General features: G+C 34.6%; 1 protein-coding gene and 1 long non-coding RNA gene across 2 annotated transcripts; one reads left to right on the plus strand and one right to left on the minus strand.

Moving 5' to 3' along the window:
* The first annotated feature begins 6956 nt into the window (after positions 1-6956).
* LOC110688716 (ATP sulfurylase 2-like) lies at positions 6957-15880 on the plus strand. The gene is made up of 5 exons (XM_021865478.1): positions 6957-7622; positions 13245-13650; positions 13993-14253; positions 14816-14902; positions 15342-15880. Exons 1-5 carry the CDS (start codon positions 7081-7083, stop codon positions 15474-15476), a joined length of 1431 nt encoding a protein of 476 aa, XP_021721170.1. The 5' UTR covers positions 6957-7080; the 3' UTR covers positions 15477-15880.
* Positions 8747-13236, minus strand: LOC110688718. The gene is made up of 3 exons (XR_002504650.1): positions 11839-13236; positions 11505-11615; positions 8747-11396 (listed from the first exon to the last, which is right to left on the minus strand). It is a non-coding gene; the product is annotated as an uncharacterized LOC110688718 (long non-coding RNA).
* Positions 15881-21815: the final 5935 nt, after the last annotated feature.

The following is a 21815-nucleotide window of genomic DNA, read 5'->3' on the forward strand; positions in this document are numbered from 1 at the left end:
TAGTAACGCCCCATTTCTGTCATACAATGGCTTCCCAATAACTACCATAAACATTGCCTTAAGTTTGAATCTTCTTGATTGTTGTACCCTATGTGGATCTTCTTCACTTGGAAGGAGATAAAATCTCCTTTTATCAGGGTTCAGACAGAACCATTTCTCATCTATGTGGATGACATGGTTCATGTCATCAAAAGTGGGGTCCTCATTTGCTGTGATTGGATTTATGTATGACAGGATCCACTTCAATCTTGCAACTTTGTGGTTTAATGTGAGTGCTGGATTGTTACTGCTTGTATGTGTTCTTAGCCTGCCTTTTTTCTTCAAATTGTGAAGAGTTACATGAGAAATCTTCAGAGGAGCTGCATAACTTCTTTCTATCTACCTAAGGTGTAGAGGCACTAACTGTAGGAATTCATCAGAGAATTTCCTTAGTTTAGGACTAGTTATTCCATGCCTTTTGGTCTGGACATCAATCATATTACCTTGTTCCAACTGCTTTTTAATGTCTTTGAATACTCTTGTGATTGTTGACTTGTGCACACTGAATTAAAGGGACAATTGTTGCATGTAACCTCTTGGTAAATTGCCATTTTTCATTTTAAGTAACATTGCATCTACTATTTCCCTTTTCTTTTGCAAAGTAAGCTATTTTCGACTTGAAACTTGATTATGAACATTTTTTTGCATTTCTTGATTATGTTCTTGTGTACCTTGCTGCATTATCTTCAAGCTCCTCTTCTTGCATTGCTTCACTATCTGAATCATTTTCATCCATGCCATAATCTTGCATCTCTTCTTGGTAGTCATAGTAAAGTTCTGCCAATTCTTCCTCACTTAATAATTATTGACCAACATTCAAAAACACACCTTCATCAAATTCAGACATGTGTTTTGTTTAATTTGTTTTTTTTTTCAGCTCAGGGTTGATGAAACAGGACTGCTGTAGCTTGTTTTTGTGGAGAATAAGCTGCCCTGTGGGTTTCCATGGATGGTGGAGGTCTCAAGCCAATGAAGCTTCTAAATTGTGAAGATGTGCAACACTAATTGTTGTTAGGGAAATTTTTTGGGTATTTAAGGGCTAATCAAGTGTATTTAATGCTAACTTTTGGAAAACATTGTTATCTTTTGAATATTCTCATGGCTTGTAATTTTGTGTTGAACATTGAATGTTAAGACTTCAAGGAGGCTGGTTTTTAAATGCCTCATATATGAAGAATGTTGGTTGTTAAAACAAGTGAGAGAAAAAAGGTAAGCTTTTTTTTCTAAAAAAAAGGTGGGAAATTTAAAAGTCCCAAAATTTCAAAAATTTTTAAAATTTTGGTGAAAATTTGAGAGGGAAAAGGATGTCCCTTCTTTTGTGACAGATTTCCCCACTAAAATGCAAGTGCGTGGGGGGGGGGGGGGGGGTGGGGGGGCTACATTCTCTCTCCTAAACAATTAATCAATTCCCTTAACTTTCTTTAATCTTAGCCCCTTACTTTTTACATCGTGAACCGCAAACCCTCTCAAAGTTGCAGAAAACATTTAACGGAGGTAGTAGTTATAAAGTGCAAGTTAATAGTTTAGAAAGTTTACTTTAGAATTTATATAATTATATAAAATAAAAGTCATAATTAATCTAGATGTAAACCTTATTTTTATACAACAATGTCTTTTTTAGAAAAAATTTTGGCGGGATTTTTTTTAATAAGATTTTGTCAAGTGTCCCTTTGGATTAGCTTTTAGTAATATGTAATTAATTGATAGGTCCATTAACTTATATCTAAAAATTAAAAACTAAGATATTCGTACATAAAATGCTTAATAGCCTTTTAGTGTCTCACCATGAGTCTGGATTCACAGTCACATTACCTTATGTACCAAATAATTTTGTTATATCTACCTAGGTATTGGGTTTTATCTCTTTCCTAATGAGAGTGTAGAGGTACATATTTTTGAAATATCGAGAAAATTTTCATTATAGATGAAATTTGTGCAATGTCGTACAAAAGTTAACTGTCAATTGCATCAAACTTTATTCAATTTGAAAACTATTATTGATCAAAAGAGCCCCCCTAGTAGAGTGTTGTATAAAACAACAATATAACAAAGATTATACATCAATGTCAAATTTCATCCACTTCTGTCAAAAAAAAAGTAATCATCCACAACGATTACGATTTTGTCAATAATACTATTTGATTCAATCATTTTATAATTTATTTTGTCGTTTTATTTTATTTTATTTTTGTACAAACCTATATTGTAATCGGTGTAACCTTTTTTAATAACGAATTAATTTACTTGGTAAAACCCAAAGGAGCAATACATGAGATATGAGGTTAAAATGAGTAAAACCCATTCCTAATTATTGTTTAAGAAACATCTAATTTCTAAACCCATACCTGTAAGTTGTAACGCACAAGGTATGTAGTTTAGAAATCCAATGGGGAGGTGGGTACAACTTATACCACACGTCCACACCTCTAGGTATTAAGTGAAAAGAAAAAGTTTGTTCTTGAACAATTGTCAAACACAATGTATTAATAATCAAGTTCCAGCATCATACCATCGTAGTTTCATTCCTGCTTTCAAACTAATATCACTTTGTGAACCAAGCGCCTTCTTAATTATTAAGCTATTACTTATGTGGTGATGCAATAACATGTAATTCCTCAGTTTTTTTTTTAAAAAAAAAATTAACTTGCAACTAGGGGTGTTAACCGATCAAACTTGCTCGTGAATTGCTCGAGACTCGATCAAAGCTCGGTATAGGTTTGGCTCGAGTGGGCCCGACTTGAGTTGAAGCCTAAGCTATCTTAACTAGGCTCGGATTGAAAGCTTGTGATCAAGCTCGAGTTTTGTGTATATTATAACTACTTTTATTTTTATTTTTTTTGGGAATAGTAACATAAATTTTGTTTCATATTTAGGAATTATATTAATTTTCAATACACTAGTTTGCATTCTCGCTGAGTGTTGGATATTTTGTTCATGGTTTTTGTTATTGTTTATGTAGAAAAAGAATCAACAAAAGAAAGAGAAAGAAAAAAGTCTCGTATCAAAAGATAGGAGCAAGTGATAGAATATTATTAAAATTATAAAAGCAAAAATTGATTGTCTTTGAAACAATGGCTATGGGAACCATTTGGGCCTTTGGGCTTGACAAGCCTTGAAGCCTCGAGCGCTTACCCGAGTTGAGCTAAGTCGAGTCGAGCTCAATATTTCCAGGCTCGACGAGCTTTGAGCTCGAGCCAAACCTACTTAGGCTCGGTCTCGGTTAAGCTCATTAACACCCCCACTAGCAACACATTTTTTCTACTACCTCCGTCCCCGAAAGAACGACCCATTTGGCCTAATTTTAGTCCCAAAAAAAATGACCCATTTGCATTAAAATCTCCATCAATTTGCAATAAATATTTGTGTAAAATTAGCTTCTCCATATAAAATTTTGTTTCCCTATGTACTTTTATTAATTTCTCTCTCTACTTTTTTACAATACCCATGTAAATTTATCTTTTCAATATACTTTTACTTATTTTTATTTAACTTTCTTAATACCCGCGAAATCAACCCAAATGGGTGGTTCTTTCGAGGACGAAAGGAGTAGTATGCTATTTGAGGAGGTGACTTAATGGATAAATTAATCTACAAAATTTAAGGTGTAACAACTTATCAAAAAGACTTGCGTGGACCTGGTCCACAATAATGTTATTGTGGACCCGAGGTTTATACACACACAACTGACATTATATTGAACATAGTAACCTTTAATTTTTACATAGTAACCCTATTTTTAACATAGTAACCTTTATTAAAACTAGTATAACGTTTAATATTATTGTGAACTTAAAGTATAACGTTATGACCCTAATTTTAACATAGTGACTTTTATTATTCATATTAATTAACCGGTATATAAAATATTTTATTAAAATATTAACCTCTTATAGCCTATATATTACCAAAATGACTTTTATTTCAACATAGAGACCTTTTTAAGTATTATAGTGACTCTTTTTTTTAACTAATAAAATAACCATAGTTTTCCTGATGTTAGTGGTCCACAATAAATTAGTGTGAACCAGGTCCATTTAAGAATTTGTAACAACTTATTTCTTTCTTCTTATTGGTGGTAATGTAATAATGTCAATTAATTTACCCACTTACCTAGTTTGTTGCGCGTATTAAAATGGTATGTATAAAGTACCTAAAACGGAGAAAGTACATGTCACATGTAAGTCCTCAAAGGAGCAATGCATAAACAGCCTACCTATGCGGTGATGCAATACCATATATACTATTACAAGCCGCCAACAATGATTTTATGGTCAAAAAAATAGTAGCACCACTTTATAAAGTAGCATATGGTTCTTATTTGCTAAAAAGCATAACAATGACAACTGAATGTGTGGTGCCATTTGAAGCCAAGAGCATTTGGTAGGTTCGCTCTTAATATTATGAAAGTTGTGTGCAATTAAGAATTTAAGATATAAATGGATCCAATTTTTTTTTTTCCTGACAAAAAAAAAAAAATAAAAAAATATAAATGGATCCATTTTTTTTAATTAAACATTTTAAGATAAACTTACAATATAATTAAAATACTTAAGTTTTTCTTTCAAAAAAAAAAAATACTTAAGTTTTAAGCTTTGCATATTTTTTCCTTATTGAGAACATGGTATAAAAGGAAACTTGATCTTGTACACCACCGTATACCACTCTTTTTCTTCTATTAGACTGCGACCCATATTGGTCTAGGAGGGTCCATCTTTTAACTTGAATCGACTCGCAAGGCCGCAACGACTCTATCCAAAAACATCGATAACCCACTATTAACAACCTTTTCTCGTCAAAATTTCAATTAATATAGGATAGAGGAAGTATTGACGACATGGTATATAGTTGGGGGGTGTTAAATACCGCCAATATTTTTTATCAAAATCGCCAACATTTAAGGTGAATGGACACTTATGCCCTTACTATATCCCCCACTCATCTTCTTCTTTCTCTTTTATTTTTTTCTCTATCATAACCCAATTCAACCGCCATCAACCACAACAATGGCTTTACGTCGGAGGTGAAGGGAAGCGGCAGCCGTACATCGGAGTTGATAGGGTAGTGATGGCAACGAACGGAGTAATGAACTAGCATCACAGTGGTCGTCAAATTAGTTCGTCCCCGATCTATTTTTTTTAATAATCTCCGGCAAGCAAAACCGATTAAACACCATGGTAACCGATTTTGGACGCCGGTTACCGTAGTCAACCAGCGTGAAAAACCGATCACCAGGGACGGTAACCGGTTTTGGACGCCGGTTGCCATGGTCAACCGTCCTTTGAAACCAATTACCGTCCCGGGTCACCGATTTTGCGTGCTGATTGTGATGGTCGCCTGCAATATAAAAAATCCACCACCCTCCTACAAACGAAGGAAGCTGGTGGGTCGTTTTATAGATGATTAATGAAGGTTGCTGGTGGTTTAATTTTGACAACACAAACAAAATGATTAATGAAGGTTGCTAGTGGTTTAATTTCGACAACACAAACAAAAATATGGTAGCTCTAGTCTTGGTAGTTGTGGACTTGTGGAGTTGTGGGCAATGATGGTGGGTAGGTGGTCGTGGTCCTAGTAGCGTGGATGGTGGTGGTCGTGCTCAAGGTGGCGTGGGTGGTGGTGGCAATGGTGGTAGCCTTTGTAGTGCGTGGTTGACGGTTGAGTTTTGGCTTGATGGACTTAGGAGAAAGAAAGCAAAGTGGGGATGATTAAGGGTAATTTTGTCCCTTCAACACTTTTTGTTGACAGTTTGATTAAAAACGTTGGCGGTATTTAGCAATCCACATATAGTTGCCTAGTTGGTACCAACTATAAACAAGTATATTCCCTTATGAGCCACATAAAATGTCCACCCTATTTCTCGAATCTATGCTTTATAACATTCCCCGTTATATTTATGGGATTTGTTAAACGTCGCCCGCAAATCTCCACATAAAGCCCACAAATATTTTTACTTTGACTCTTTTGCCCTTTTTCTAATTTTTACCGAAACCGTAATTCACTCTCACGAAGAATGTGGAGCTGGAGTGGATCGCCGAGGGACACCGAAGAGCCGTCATCGTCGCCGGAAAGCGAGATAATCCGGGGGAAAGATTACGAAAAGTAGGGGTGGCGTCTGGTCAGGACGCCGCCACCATGGCTGTGGCGTCCTGGCCAGACGCCATCCCTACTTTTTGTAATTTTTTTTTTTTTTTTTTTTTGTAATTTTATTTAAACTTTTTGTAATTTTTTTTAAATTTTATTTAAAGTTTTTGTTTTTTTTAATTAAACATTAACACAAAAAATTCTGATTTAAAAAACAATATATACATTAGAAATAAAAACATTAACACATAAAACAAAAATATTAAACATTAACAAAAGAATTCTGATTTTCCAAAAAAAAAAATATTAGACAAAAAAAAAAAAAAAAAAGTGGTAGGGCGCCTGGCCAGGACGCCCAGCCCCTGGTGGTGGCGTCTGCTCCGGCCGCCGGGACCAGGGGGCTGGCGTCTGACGTGGATGCCCAGCCACGGCGGTGGCGCCTCTGGAAAACGCCACAACCGTGGCTAGGCGTCCAGGTCAGACGCCAGCCCCCTGGTTCCGGCGGCCGGAGCAGACGCCACCACCAGGGGCTGGGCGTCCTGGACAGGCGCCCCACCTCTTCTGGTTTTTTTAAATTTTTTTTTTTAAAAAAAAAACCCTGCCACCGTGAGCCGTCCTTCCCTCCGCCGCTGTGGCCGCCAAGTCCTTGCCTTGGCGCCTCAACATTGCCGTATTTTCGGGTGATTAGAGTGTGGGTATGGTTAGATTTTTTTATTTTAGGTTTAGGGCAATAAGGTAAATTCAATATAGATTTGTGGGCTTTATATGGAGATTTGCGGGCGATATTTAGCAATCCACTATATTATTCCCATATTAGCCACATAAAATGTTCACCCTTTTCCCGAATCTACGCTTTATAACGTTCCCTCATTTTGGCAAATCCCTACCACTTCACTCTCCTTTGTCTCCAAATTTTACCAAACTTTTGCTTGAATTTTGGCACAGAAAAATAGAAAAATCATGTCTTTAACTATTAAATTACACATTTCTAATCACCCAAATTTCTTAGCTCAACCCAAAATTCATCAAAACCCCACCAAAATTCTCCCCAAATATATCTACCAAACAAACCCATTAAGACCCATTGTCCTAAATCATACCAAAATGTCGTCAATTTCTTCCCAATCCAAAAGGGTAATCAAAAGTTCTTTAATTGACCCAGATGGTGGTTCTTTGATTGATCTTGTTGTGCCTGAAAATGAGAGAAATTTGAGGGTTTCTGAGGCTGAATCATTGCCTAAAATTAGGTTAACAAAGATTGATTTAGAATGGGTTCATGTTCTTAGTGAAGGTTGGGCTAGTCCCCTTAAAGGGTTTATGAGGGAAAATGAATATTTGCAGAGTTTACATTTCAATTCTTTGAGATTGGCAGATGGGTCTTTTGTTAATATGAGTTTGCCCATTGTTTTGGCTATTGATGATAAAGCTAAAGATGATATTGGTTCTTCTCCAAATGTTGCTTTGGTTGCCCCTAATGGTGATTTAGTTGCTATTTTGCGAAGGTTCGGTTCTTGTTCTTGTTCTTTATATTAGTGCTTATCATCAATTTTGTTGCTCAATATTTCTCTGTTTTATCGTTCTTTTATGAATTGATAGTTGTACATTTGAATAGTTTTGATATGACAATGGATGACAAGATGAAGGGTTTAAATGTATGTCATATTTAAAAATTTGATGTTTAAATCGTTTTTTCCGTTAATTAATATGAATATTGTGTGCTCTTTTATTTGATAGGAATAAAATAAGGGTAAAGTGATGTTTGTATGCTGACAAAATGACAATATTCTGTCTGATTTGAAAATGTGCTGAAGTCTGAAGACCTTCCTTTTGGTGATGCCTAATAGTGGTAAAACTGTATATTACTATAATTGGTATGATTACATTTTTTAATTATTGAAACGAAAGGCAGGTGTGGAATGTGATGCGTCGTAAGTGCGGATTATGGTGCTTACAAGCATCTATATGTCATAGTATTTGGGAGTGAGTGGGAGGATTTTTATGATGTTATAATCAAGGAGTCTTTTTTGCCCCCTAGAGACAAGAGTTTGTTAACCCGAATTTTATAATCTAAGATGACCTATATTGGAAAGTGACGGTTCATGACTGTAATTAAATCTTTTCGAGGATGATAGTTGTGGTTTATTAAAGCCTCAAAGGTCTAATATTTTATGAAAAGACTTTTAATCCTGCTATAGATTTGGATCATGAATTAGCATTCATTGTCCTTCACTTCTTTGGATAATCCGTTTAGATCGTCTTCTCATAATCTTCTTCTAGGTGGTTTAGGCCAAGACAAAATGGCTTGTTTGTTTCATGACTATTACCCACATATTTTGGCCGTTGCTTTTAGCTTGTTAATGTGGTCAACAAACAAAAAAAAATGATGATGATTGACTCTTCTGTTCACAAAATAGAAGACATTCAAGTGAAAATGGAAAATTTGGGAGAACCTTTTCAGCTATTTTTCCCGAAATATGTTTTTTATTTTTTTTCATCAATTTTTTTTACTTACAACTAAATACTAGCTACCAACATTACTAAACATCTTTGCAATTCCTAATGTTGCACTTGATTAATATAACCAACTCAAATATTTAAATGGATTTTTACTTAATGGAAAGCGCCAGCTGAACTAGCCAACACCTAACAACGTATGTTTGCAAAACACACCATATCATGGTAGCTAACCCCATCTCCCTCTCTCTCTCTCTCCCCCTCTCTCTCTCTCTTTCTCTCTCTCTCTCTCTCTCTCTCTCTCTCAGAGTTTTGGATATGCCCCTCTTGTTCTTCATCTTTGCCACTTTCCTTTTTCCTTCATGTTGCTGCCATGGGCTTCTTTTCATATGAATTTACGCAGACATATATGCAGAACTAATGTTTTTTTTTTTTAAGGACAAGTATGCTCTAATTTCAATAATTTCAATATTTCCTGTTTTTTTCGCGATCAACTAGGACAGGTTATTTTAAGGACGCATAGGTCACTCGAGCCTAATTTGCTTTAAGTTGCTACAAAACATTTCACTTTTAAATTTTGGTTTTACAATTTGATAGTTGTGAATTATTTTTTTAAGTTGTCTTTTGACAAATTAGGAGTGAACGAAGGTAAAAAAAACAAGTCTTTTTGACCGTTGTCCGACGTGATCCCTCATTCGCCCTTACGGGGTGTATGTCTTCCACTTGCCAGTTGCCACCGTAACACAAAAATTGCAACCTCTTTGGATTTAATCCATAAGTCAAGGAACAAATTCAAGAAATCCTCTGTTGATTTCCAAGCCTATCAATAATATTACTACTATCCCCTTGGTGCAAAGTTGAAGGGTTGTTTGATTAATCGAATAAAAAAATTAATAAAGACTTTTTTAAAATTAGAAAATTATAATTACATTCTTATTTATATTAAACCATTCTAATTAAATTATTTTTTACACCCTTAAGTTGTTTTCTTAAAATACATGCTAAATCAATTGCAGAAGTTGATTTGTTGTTACAGAGTTTTTATTATATTTATAAAAACATGCGGAGTACCAAGAAATTTCCAAATTACTTTTTCTTATGATTGATATAACTTTCCTTCATTGCTTTATACTCCCTCCGTCCCCCTATTATTTGCACCAATTACTTTTTCACATCACCCGAGATACAACTTTAAATAAAAAAATCTTTAAATATGTGTAATAATATATTATAAAAATTATATATAAAAAAAGTTTACTTTGAGACGAATCAAACGAGATCTCATATGATTATATTTTTCCTTTTATGTAAAACACTAGAGAGAGTCAAAGTGGTCAAATGAACACTGCCACACAGTGTTTTGGTGCAAAAATTGGGGAACGGAGGGAGTAGTATTTTGTGATATAAGGAAAGTTATGGCCCAACTTATATAATGTATTAGGAGTATGTGTATTTGTTAAGAAAATAAGGAGTCAAATATTCCTTGACCAACTTATGTGATGTTTGTCCATATTCATCCTGTAGCACTTTAGTAGAGTATATTGATTCATTGATTGATTATAGATATAGAATTTTTTTTTTTGTCTACATTATAGATATACGAGTAGATTATAGATGTGCAAGGGATAAGAGGAGTAGAGTAAAACGAGGAGTAGAGGAGTAGTGACTTGTCACACCAAAAAAAAAGAAAAGTGTGTTGTAGACTGAAGCATTAATTTCCCTTTCAGAATTGATTCGTTGGTTGAATGCATTCAATTCTTTAATTGAAGTTTGGTATTTGCACATATATTCTTGATTGGTTTGGTCTTGTTGGATTTGAGATAGGTTTTGTTGGATATACGAGTACGGAGTAATTGGAATCCGATCCAAAATGAAGCTCAATTAGCCAAGCCCATTAAATTCATGACATTTAATCCTAGACATTAGATTCCAATTCATATCCATAATCAAATCCTATGACTACAAATACAGAAACAAATCCATAAATTAAAATCATTCCCTATCCATAATCAGCAACCCTCATCACCGGCAACCACCACCACTATGATCTTCAAAGAAAGAAAGAAAAACAAGAAAATTATTCAAATACAACAATTAGGGTTCAATATTCAATAAATCTAAGCATGAAAGAGATGGTACTAAAGCATTAAAGGAACTCAGAAAACTTTGCAATAATTTAACACTTGAATTAAAACGAAAATTAAGACGATTAAGAAATCATTTGTTAGATAAATTTTAGCAATGACTGTTCTTTAGATTATGAAGGATGATTTAAATCTACGTGTATCTTTTATCTAGTTTCACTATCATGGTACTCCTAATCTAAGAGAGTAGTACTTACCTCCACCATGCCAGCCTACTGAACTCAATGAGCATTAGAAATCTGGGAGCCAAAAAAAAAAAAAAAAAAAAAACAGATAAAGCCAAAAAAACAGGAAATATTGAAATTAGATAAATAAATTTAATCAAAACCCCAGCAACCACAAAATTAAATCAATATTCATAAATTGTTCCAACCATTAGTTCATAAATTGTTTACCATCATTCAGCGGAAGGTTAGCAAGATCTTCAATAATGTCAATCAAGGCATTGTTTACTGCTCTTGTTGCTTTTAAAGACCTCAAAAGTGCTTCCCTGCGCTTTTCTTTAGTGGATCTGGAGTAGGGGTACTACTTCTGAAAAATACTTCTGAGGTTCATCTGGCTGAGGCTCATAAATACTTCTGAGGTTCATAAATTGTTTACCATACTTCTGAGGTTCATAAATTGTTTACCATCATTCATCTGGCTGAGGCTCAGGCTCAGGGAGTAGGGGCACTAGTTCTGAAAAATACCCACAAGAACCGCGAAAACACATAATCAGAGATGATTACGAAGACATGATTGATGATTACAAGAACACATATTAGTGTATTATACATTTATACACACCTTAAACGAACAGCACCAATGTTTCACATTTTTCCTGAAGGTGTTGCGGCAGAATCCCTTACGACACTTGCACAATCTTAGTTCATCTAGAAAAGAATAGAAACCACAACCCTGAAAAAATAAGTGCAACAAAAAATAAGTGTAGTAAGCATAAATTGGAAAATGCTTGGATAAAAACACATGATTTGATTCTGTTTTTTTATGGAAAATCCTCACCAGGAATGACCCAACACTTAGCAAATAATTGAATTGAAAGAATCAGATGAAATCAAAAATGAATTGAAGGAATCAGATGAAATAAAAAATTAAGTAATGAAATCAGATGACAACTTACAGAAGGACATGTTAGAAACTTCCTATTGTGGTTCACCCCCGGTTTTTTTGTGGTTTTGATATTAAGATCACTTGCTCCACATGGACATGGATACTTCGGATCCATTTTAAAAGAAGCCTCTGTAATAAGAACAAAAGATCCTTGAGTCGCCGTTTCCCCCCCTCCTCGAAACCCCACGCAACCAGTGAAATCACCGGAACCCCATGCAACCACCCTAACCCCAAATTCGTATCCACGAAACCCCAAAATCGCATCCACCATTTAAAACCCCAAAAACCCACCAACGAAAACGAAGTTTTCAGGGATGGGTTAGGTGTTTTTGGGAGTAGGGGAGGGGTTTCAAGGGAGTTTCACGAGCGGCGACGCACAAGTGGCCGGATTTAGCGGCTGCAATTGAGAGGATAGAGAAAATGAAAAGGGGTTTCGTGCGTGGCTGGGGCAATTGGCCGGTGAGAGGAGGGGTAACATTGGCAGATTATTTGCGTCAACTCCGTCAAGGGTTTTGCTGGGACCGTTGTTTTTTTTGTTTGTTTGTTTTTAATTTTCTTAACCAATTAACATGTAGCACGTGTCACTTATTTAAAAAAATAAATAGAAGTAACCTATCCAACCGGTCACCAGTTTTTGGGATTGAAGAAAAATAGGAACCCCTAAAATTCGGAATATTCTAGAATTATCCAAAGTTGGGATTATTCAAGCAAAATTAATGAAAGTTGAGAGTATCATTTCTAATTTTTCCTTTTTAAAAAGTAATATGATTATCTGGTCTGAATCAATGAACTGCTAACAGCTATCTCATAGCCAAACAAGGCCTCTTTATGACTTTGGTCTCAAATTTCGTTGCATAAATTAGTGGCTTTCTATCAAACACATGTTAGTCCTAAACTTTCTTTTTTCGTTGCTCAGGCACATAATTAGCAATCTTTTAGTTGTCTACAGGCTGCAATCCAGTTTTTCTTAATTTGATGTCCTCTTTTCTTTGTAAATTCTCTCTCAATTGAAATAATTTTCTAAAGGAGGAATATTTATTGCTTCCTATAAGTATTTTGTCCACTGAGATTATCTATGTGGTTGGTTTCTGTTTTATTTTACTTTACATGGGAAAATACTTTTTTGTTCTTGTTTCAGAGCGAAAAAATGTTTAAAAGAAGAAGACACTCTTTAAAAAAAAATTGAAGTATTTCAACAATTTAGAGCTGATAGAGTTGTCATAATCACATCCTTTCTCAAGCAAGATCTAATTGTTGGTCATACTAACCAGCACATATGTATGTTGCATCAGGCATCATATTTTTTCAAAATCCAAACCTTTTCCCCCATCATGAATTATTGATTGATTGCCTTCAATATTCTGGTTTATAAACTTTTTTTATTTCTCAGATATTAAACTTTGCTTTGTTATGCAGCATTGAGATATACAAGCATAATAAAGAGGAAAGAATAGCTAGAACTTGGGGAACTACTGCTCCTGGATTGCCTTATGTTGAGGAGGTTATTACACCTGCTGGAAATTGGCTCATAGGAGGAGAATTGGAAGTATTGAAAGAAATCAAATATAATGATGGTCTCGATCAATACAGGATTTCTCCTAAAGAGCTTCGAAAGGAGTTTGACAGGCGTGAAGCTGATGCAGTTTTTGCTTTCCAGCTTAGAAATCCAGTTCATAATGGACATGCTTTGTTGATGAATGATACACGTCAGAGGTTACTGGACATGGGCTATAAGAATCCAATTCTCTTGCTACATCCTTTGGGAGGTTTCACTAAGGCTGATGATGTGCCCTTGGATGTTCGGATGGAGCAACATAGCAAGGTAATCTGTTGATCTATTTTGCTCAGTAGAATAGATTAGCGTCAATTGTGTCTTACTGTGCACTGTTACTCATTATGCTTGGATTTTCTCTTCCTCATCCTTTCCCCTGTGGATTAGTATGAAAACTATCGATTCCATTTTTCTTTAAGGGCATATTGATCTGATGTTTTCTGTGTGTCATGCAATGAACAAATATTTGCATGCAAGGCTCGACTATATTATATTAGTGAGTAATTCAGACTAAGTTTGTGCAGTGGATATATGTTGTGAAATCCGTTGGCTGGTGATTTCCTGCTATTCTAATATTTTCAGGTTTAGCTCACTATCATTCAATTTTATTAGGTTCTAGAAGATGGAGTTCTTGATCCAGAGACTACTGTTGTGGCCATATTCCCATCTCCCATGCATTATGCTGGTCCAACTGAAGTACAGTGGCATGCCAAAGCACGAATTAATGCTGGTGCTAATTTTTACATTGTTGGTCGTGATCCTGCCGGTATGGGTCATCCGACAGAGAAAAGAGATCTCTATGATCCTGACCATGGAAAGAAAGTTTTGAGCATGGCACCTGGGCTGGAGAAGTTGAACATTCTACCATTTAGGGTGGGTCATAACTTGCTTCTTTCTTTTCTTCTAAAATAATTTGTGGTCTTTAATTTGTTTTGATGGGTTCTGAAGTGTGCTTGCATGCTTGATTTAAGTTCTGATAAATAATGTGAAATGGAACATATGTCTTGAACAACAATGCCCTACAAGATTGTTTATCTACCTTGGGTATCATCCACCTTTTTGGAATTGTGTTGGTAATCTCAAGGATATGCTTCATAGTTGTTCCTTTGCAACAAAAAACATGAATAAATGTCATGTCTGTTGTTGGCTTGACTAAATAAGAGAATTGGCCTTTTGGGCTTTGAAGTTTTTACCTGATTCGATGACACCTGGGCGTGCCAATCACTGTTTTTATTGTCTTACAGGCCCATATCTTCTGTTTTTTGTTGGTCCAGTTTTGAATTATGTCATATATTCTTTAATTCTTGTGTTTTATCCAGTTTGTGACACGTGGACATGTTATTTTTTAAAAATATCTATTCTTTCCCAGGCCTGCAGCTTTTCTGTTAAAAATTTCAACTGTTGCTTCTGTACTGAACCATACATTGTCTTGCAGGTTGCAGCATATGATACTATGGCAAAGAAAATGTCTTTCTTTGATCCTTCTCGTGCTAAAGATTTCCTCTTCATTTCTGGAACCAAGGTAAATGTGTCCGACGTCTTTTTGGTGCGTAAATACTTTAATCAGTATGATTCAAGGAGTTTCTTTGTCCAGAACTGTGGTAATGACTCATGTAATGCATTACATCTTATGCTTGATTTTAGCTAATGGTAATGACATTAAAGAGACTCCAGATTTACACGGTCTGGAATGCTAGGAGTTTCATCTGATTCAGTGCAATAGATTTCAATAGTGGCAGTGGACTTGTAGAAGTGGGTTGCGACCATATAGATTGGAGTGTAGTAATGCGCTAAACCCATATAACTAGATATAGTATCGTTTTATTTTTACAAGGGTTCTAAGCCTTCAAAAGATAAATAGTCCACCACCCAAGTGCTAAGGAACAAATTATCCTTACCAAATCTAAGAATTAATTTCAATGAAACATATCATGCTCATCACTTCTTTCAATGTGTTGCAGATGCGTTCTTTTGCAAGAACTGGAGAGAACCCTCCTGATGGCTTTATGTGTCCCGGAGGATGGAAGGTATTGGTCAATTATTACGCAAGTCTACAAGAGGGAGAGAGTAAGCAGCCAGCTACAGTGTCTGCATAGAGCAGATGGCTAGATGCACAAGTTTCTACTCTAATGTAGGTCAATTTAAGTGATTATGAGGCTCTGAACACACAAGGCTACAAGATGATTAAGCTAGTATAGGACTATCAGAATTCCTTCCGTCAGGCATCTACGAGTATCACACATCAACTCTTTGGGTTTGCCCCCGGCATTTTTCTCTTGTTTTCCTCAATTGGTGACCCTGCCTCTTTTAATGTTCTGGTTAAGAGTTTTGTTTTGGGGTCTTAATTTTTTTTCCTAGTTGAACAAATGATGATTGATTCCGGATTCTTTACTTGTTCCTTTTACCTCAACATCTAAGAAATTTGTAATTGGTATTACTGAGTACAAAAAAACTAATGTTTACCCGTATTATCCAAGATTATAAGTTAAATAATTTGCCATGGCAATCCCCATCAATAATATTAGAGGGCTCTAAAAGTGTTTTTGATTGATAAATAAATTAAAAAATAAACCTATTAGTAATCGAGATACAATAACAATCAATAATCATATTTACAAAGCTGGGGAGTTGTATTTCTGTTGCTATTATTCACTTGAATTTGATTTTCTGCTCGCTTTACAACAAACCAACCACACGTAGGGTGAGCCAGCTAGGTTGAGCTTGTGGTGTATGGGTATCATGGGTCGAGCTTGCTTATACTGACCAATAATTTCACTTGAATTTGAATTTCTACTCACTTTACAGTAAACCAACCACGCGTAGGGTGAGCCAGCTATGTCGAGCACTAGCTTGTGGTGTATGGGTATCATGGGTCGAGCTAGGTCGAGCTTGCTTATACTGACCATTAATTTATGATCTTCCGCAAATGTTATTCCTTGATTATTGACTCAACATGAAGCATGAGTACAAGTGTACAACTGTACAACCATCTTTAAGAGAACACGTAATTCCTCCCAGCAACACTAGTAATACTGGTATATTATTAGATAGTTACATGTAGTGTATAGTGTTTGCGGCTTGACGAGTCCATGATTGGTTACTTTCATAATCGGCATCCACATATAATATTGCCATGCTGAATTCAACTCCGTATTAGTAGTACACTAGTACATATTCTAGAGTACCACTAACAGTTCAGTCCATATTCTGTCAGACAATGGTCTTACCCTGCACTACTATAATTGTTTAAAAAAAAATTATAATGTGTTACTACTATATAAATCGTTAAAAAAAAAAATAATAGTATATTGTTTAAAATGTACTCCTTTCGTCTTTTAATAATTGGCATATATGATCAAAAAAATTATATAAATTGAATGTGAATAACTAATATGGAGAAAAATAATTATAAGTTTGATATACAAGAAATTAATAAAATTAATTATTTACATTTTTTTAGTGGCTTAATTTACTTTTCAAATAAATTTAGATAAGGTGAGGTTGTGTTAGATATATATATATAGTTTTTTTTATTTGTGCACATAAGTTCATATACTACAAGTCTACAAGTTACTTGTAAGTAGTATAATTTTAGACTAACCAAAAGGTAAATATATACGGAGTATAAGGCTCAATGTTGATAATACGGAGTATAATATGGTTGCTAAATATGTCCTTAAGTAGGAGTTTTTTTTTTTGTTTTTTTTTTTTTTGGAAGAAGTATACATTATGCAGTATGCCAATATGCATTTACTTATGCTAAATGTTGATAATATGGTTGGCTGCATTTTAATTGTCTGCCAATTTCTCCATGTGCATAGTTTCAAACTGTCAACCAATGTGGTCCTCGTTGGGCGTTTTGTGTAATTGGGCTTTCCATTAAATCTTATGTAGGCCTTTCTTTATTTCTTGCTCCGTATATGATGATATCGAAAGCTCAGTTCAACCATCGATGGTTGGACCACCAACTGTCTACAAATATGTTGTTTTTATTTTTTTATTTTTTTTATAAATAGGTAAGGTAAAAAACCTTGATTGTACCTCAATCCTCGCATTATTTTTTGTCCGATATTTGCGAATTAGACGCTTTAGAGTGAGGGAGAAGGGTAAGGGATCCGAACTCTCAAAGCGTCTTTAACGGGGATTGATCCCCCAACCTCAAGGTTGAAGGTGGCAATGACCAAACTTAGCTTATATGTATGTATGTATGTGAGCACATTTTATGGTGTACGATTCACGTCTACTCCAATTACGGATACTCAGGTATGGCTTAGTAAGACTGAGTGGGATGAGTCTTATTTAAAATTGAGTCATGTTAAATTATTATGTCCATATAAGTTAAAATTTGAATCAAGTTTTTTCAAGTTTAATTGGGTCAGAACTGTTGAGTAAGTTGTTGACACCTCTAAGTCCCGCACTTGTACCGTTTCTTAACATACCAAGTATATTATAGGGATGAAGTTTGGATGTACTCCTTTTGCTTCTTTGCTAAATATTATGAACGTAATTGCTTGATCTCATTAATGACTTTGCCAAAGCTTATATAACACAAAGACCAACCCTATTGTGATAGGATTAGGAACTACCCATAAAATATACCAAAAGATATACTATTACAAAATATGCTAAACAAATATATCCTAATATTTCCTAAATATATCTCAATATTCTTTCTATTTTCATATTTGTTTTATTTTTATTTTTCTTTGAAAAAAAAAATTTCTAGTGTAATATTATAATTAAATTATTTAAAATTATACTACAAATGCTTCAAAAAAAAAAAAAAATTATCACTACAAAAATATGAAAAACATATACTTGAAAAGAAGAAATTGAGATGAATTACAGATAAAAACGTTACTATGTTTTAGAGTATGCATTTATCGTTAAAGAAGTAGATTAAAGATTTCAAATAGGACAATCAACAAGTTTTTATCCCGCGGGATGCCCCGGATATATAAATGTACTTCTGCTATTTATTGTTTGATTAAAATAATTATTACACATCAAAATTCATTAACTAATTAATAGCGACTATCCTAAGTTCTTTAATTGTCCTAAGAATTTCCTAAAATGGACAAATTTTTGGAAAAAAAACATTAGCATATTAAGTACAATGCATTTTTGAGTTACATATTCTAAATAGTTGCAGAGTTGTATGTTTGCGAAAATGTAAGCGATAAGATTAATTTTGCTACAGAGTATTATACTAGATAAGTCCTATGCGATGCACGACATAAAAAAAATTATTGAAATAAATATATATTTTATATATGTCCCTCATATGAAATAAATTATAAAAACATAACTAATTGCCTTTTATAATGATATTTAGCTCTTATTAATTTTGAAGAAGAGTAAAAATTTAAGCAAATTATGTATTACGGAGTACTCTTAACCAAGAGTAATTATATTTTGAAGTCAGATAGTCACTCATAAATTCACAATATAAAATATGGAGTATAATAGTAATAGTAATAATAATAATAATAATAATAATAATAATAATAATAATAATAATAATAATAATAATAATAATAATAATAATAATAATAATAATAATAATAATAATAATAATAATAATTGTCTTAAAAAAAATTAGGTAAAAAAATAAATAAAAATATGATGTCAGCAATTGATTTAGGCGGGAAAATTTTTTACTGCAGCTTGACATTTGTACAATTACAAAAAGTGATGATATTAGCGGTTGTTATTTTAGTATATTTACTAGATTAGGCTCGTGCGATGCACGATCTTAACAATAATTTACGATTTTAACAATATTTTGTAGCTTATTTGTGTGGATTATGTACGTAGTAGAAATAATTTAAGAAAAATCTAATAAATTGATAAATTAAATAAGATTGGACACCCCAATTCATATAATCTGTATAAAATATACGGGGTATGAGAAAAAAATAATGTTTATAAGAAAATGAAATAGTCCGACCTTCCTTTAATTCTCCAATGGAAATTGCATAATTAGTCAATTCAAATATAAAATCTATTAGAAAAACATATAATTAATTTAGCATTTTCAAATTTTTATTTATGTTGAAAAAAAATTAATGATGTCATTATTAGTTTTGGAGGGAAATATTTTTACAAGAAGTTGACATGTGGAAAGTAATGACATTGGCGGTAATTACTTTAGTTATATTTATAGATGGATAGATTATAAATTGTTCTTAAGAACATCTATTTAAAATCTATATACTCCCTCCGTTACATATTACTCTCAAACAAACTAGGGGATTGCAGACTCCTAAGCAAAAGTACTTTTAGTGTAATTATTGAAAAATAAGGGTATGTACTTAGTATTAATCTGACCAAAAAAACTTAATTAAACCAAAATCAAACACAACCAAAACCACCCAATACCACCACCACCTAGCAGCACTATCATCCAACACCACGAAACCACCCAGTACCATACCACCACCACCTAGTAGCACCACAATCGAACCCACAATCAAACCCACGAACCCACAATCGAACCCACTATAAGTCAAACCCACAAATCCATCATACCACCATAACCACGAACCCACGAATTTGAGCACCACCACCACACCCAACAAACCCACGAACCCCAAAACCCCAACACGGAAACTTGAACTTGTACTCGAACCCATAACCTCAAAATCCATAACCCACGAACCCAAAACCCGATCCCACGAAATCCCAAACCAAAACCCACGAAAACCGTCAGATCTGAAAACCAACACGAAAGGGTGGTCTTCTTCAATAATTTATGATAATGGGGTTAGAGGAGGGGAGAGACAAAATTAGGGGATGAGGAAGAAGATGAAGAAGAAAAAGAGAGAGAAAGATTATGGATAAGATGAATTTAATTAGATTTGATTAGTTTTAATTAATTATGTTTAAAGTATGTAATTGAGGTTAGGAAATTTTTTAAATTACCAACAAAAAATGTACCATTTTCAAAATAAAAACATGTTTAATTTTTTTTTAAAAAATTACCACCACTTAAATTAAATAATTACTCATATTACCACCTTTTTTAAAATTTCGATGGATTTTCCGTCTGTGGACCCCACCTAACGGCTACTAACCGCTATTTTGATCATTTTGATTGATTTTCTCCCCATTTTTCTCTTTAAAATAGCTCTCCCAACTTCAATTCGCATTTCCTTCACCAAATTCCACTATAATTGGGGTAAATAGGTAGAATTGGGGGGTTTATGAAATTAGGGTTCATGCTTCAATTGAATTGGGGATTTTCTTAAATTAGGGTTCCTAGTTTAATTAAGTTGGAGGTTTTTAGAAATTTGGGGTTCTTCAATTAACTTGGGGTTGTTATGAAATTAGGGTCCTTTCCCTTTTCCCCTTTGCTTGAAGTGTTTCCGTTGAGTGCGGCTCCTTCTTCTCCCTCCCATGGTGGTTTCAGATAAGGAGGAGAGATAAAGTGACTCCTTAGCCATCAATTATCCATTAGTTACTCCTTTGCATAACAAACAAAAAATAAGGGTTTTAGTTTACGAATTTAAAGAGTTGTTGAGAATTTATGAAGAAAGAGGGAGAAGAAAGTGGATTGTTTAGAAAATTAAGGAAATTTTGATTTTTAACACCACAAAAAAACCAAAAAACGGTTTTTAACACTACAAAAAAAAAAAACTTTATTTTAACACCATAAAAAACCAAAAAAGGGCTTTTACCACCACTTAACCGATTATGGATGAAATCCGTTAGTGGGACCTACAATGCCACATGTCAGCATATAATTGATCCAAAATATTAAAAAAAAATTAAAAAAAAAACAAAAACCCTAAAACTATCCCAGCCACCCAACCCCCACCGCCGGCAACCAGCCGCCACCATCCTCTCACCTTGACAGCCCCGTTTCCACCCCAAGCAACCGATAAATTCGCTCCCTCCCTTTTCCCTGTCCCCAAAATCGGCAACCCTCCCCAACGACCACCAAAAACAAGCCGTCGTTCACTACTAGAAAACAGGCGAATTACGACGGAAAATTTCCGTCGGAACTGGTTGTCGAAATGCATGTTGTCGGAAAAAGGGCCTTTTCCGACAGAATTCTGTCCGCCGGAAGTGAATTCCAGGTTCGGGAAGTTCGTCAAAAATTTCCTACGGACTGTATTCCGCCGGAAATCTTCGACGGAAATTCCGTCGGAAAATGCTTTTAAAAAAACAAAAAAAAAAACGCCTCCCACCCTCCACCACCACCCACCTAAATCGCACCACCGGCCTGCACCACCACCCACTACCCAACCACCAAAAACTACACCATAACCCCTACCCACCTAACCCTAACCCACCCAAATACAAATTTACCACCCAAATAAACCCAGATCTACAACCCTAACCACCACCCACCTAAAACTACCACTGCCGCCGAAACCCACCTAAAACCACCACTTTCGGCGAACTACAATCAACCACCCACCTAAAACCAC

Source organism: Chenopodium quinoa, unplaced genomic scaffold, assembly GCF_001683475.1.
Source record: "Chenopodium quinoa cultivar QQ74 unplaced genomic scaffold, ASM168347v1, whole genome shotgun sequence".
In the NCBI taxonomy this organism is placed as follows: domain Eukaryota; kingdom Viridiplantae; phylum Streptophyta; class Magnoliopsida; order Caryophyllales; family Amaranthaceae; genus Chenopodium; species Chenopodium quinoa.

Bases quoted from the DNA above. Each gene is read 5' to 3' on its own strand.
- LOC110688716 (XM_021865478.1), top strand. From the start codon at position 7,081: ATGTCTTTAACTATTAAATTACACATTTCTAATCACCCAAATTTCTTA. The intron at 7,623-13,244 runs GTTCGGTTCTTG...TTTGTTATGCAG, and splicing joins TTAGTTGCTATTTTGCGAAG to CATTGAGATATACAAGCATA. The intron at 13,651-13,992 runs GTAATCTGTTGA...CAATTTTATTAG, and splicing joins GGATGGAGCAACATAGCAAG to GTTCTAGAAGATGGAGTTCT.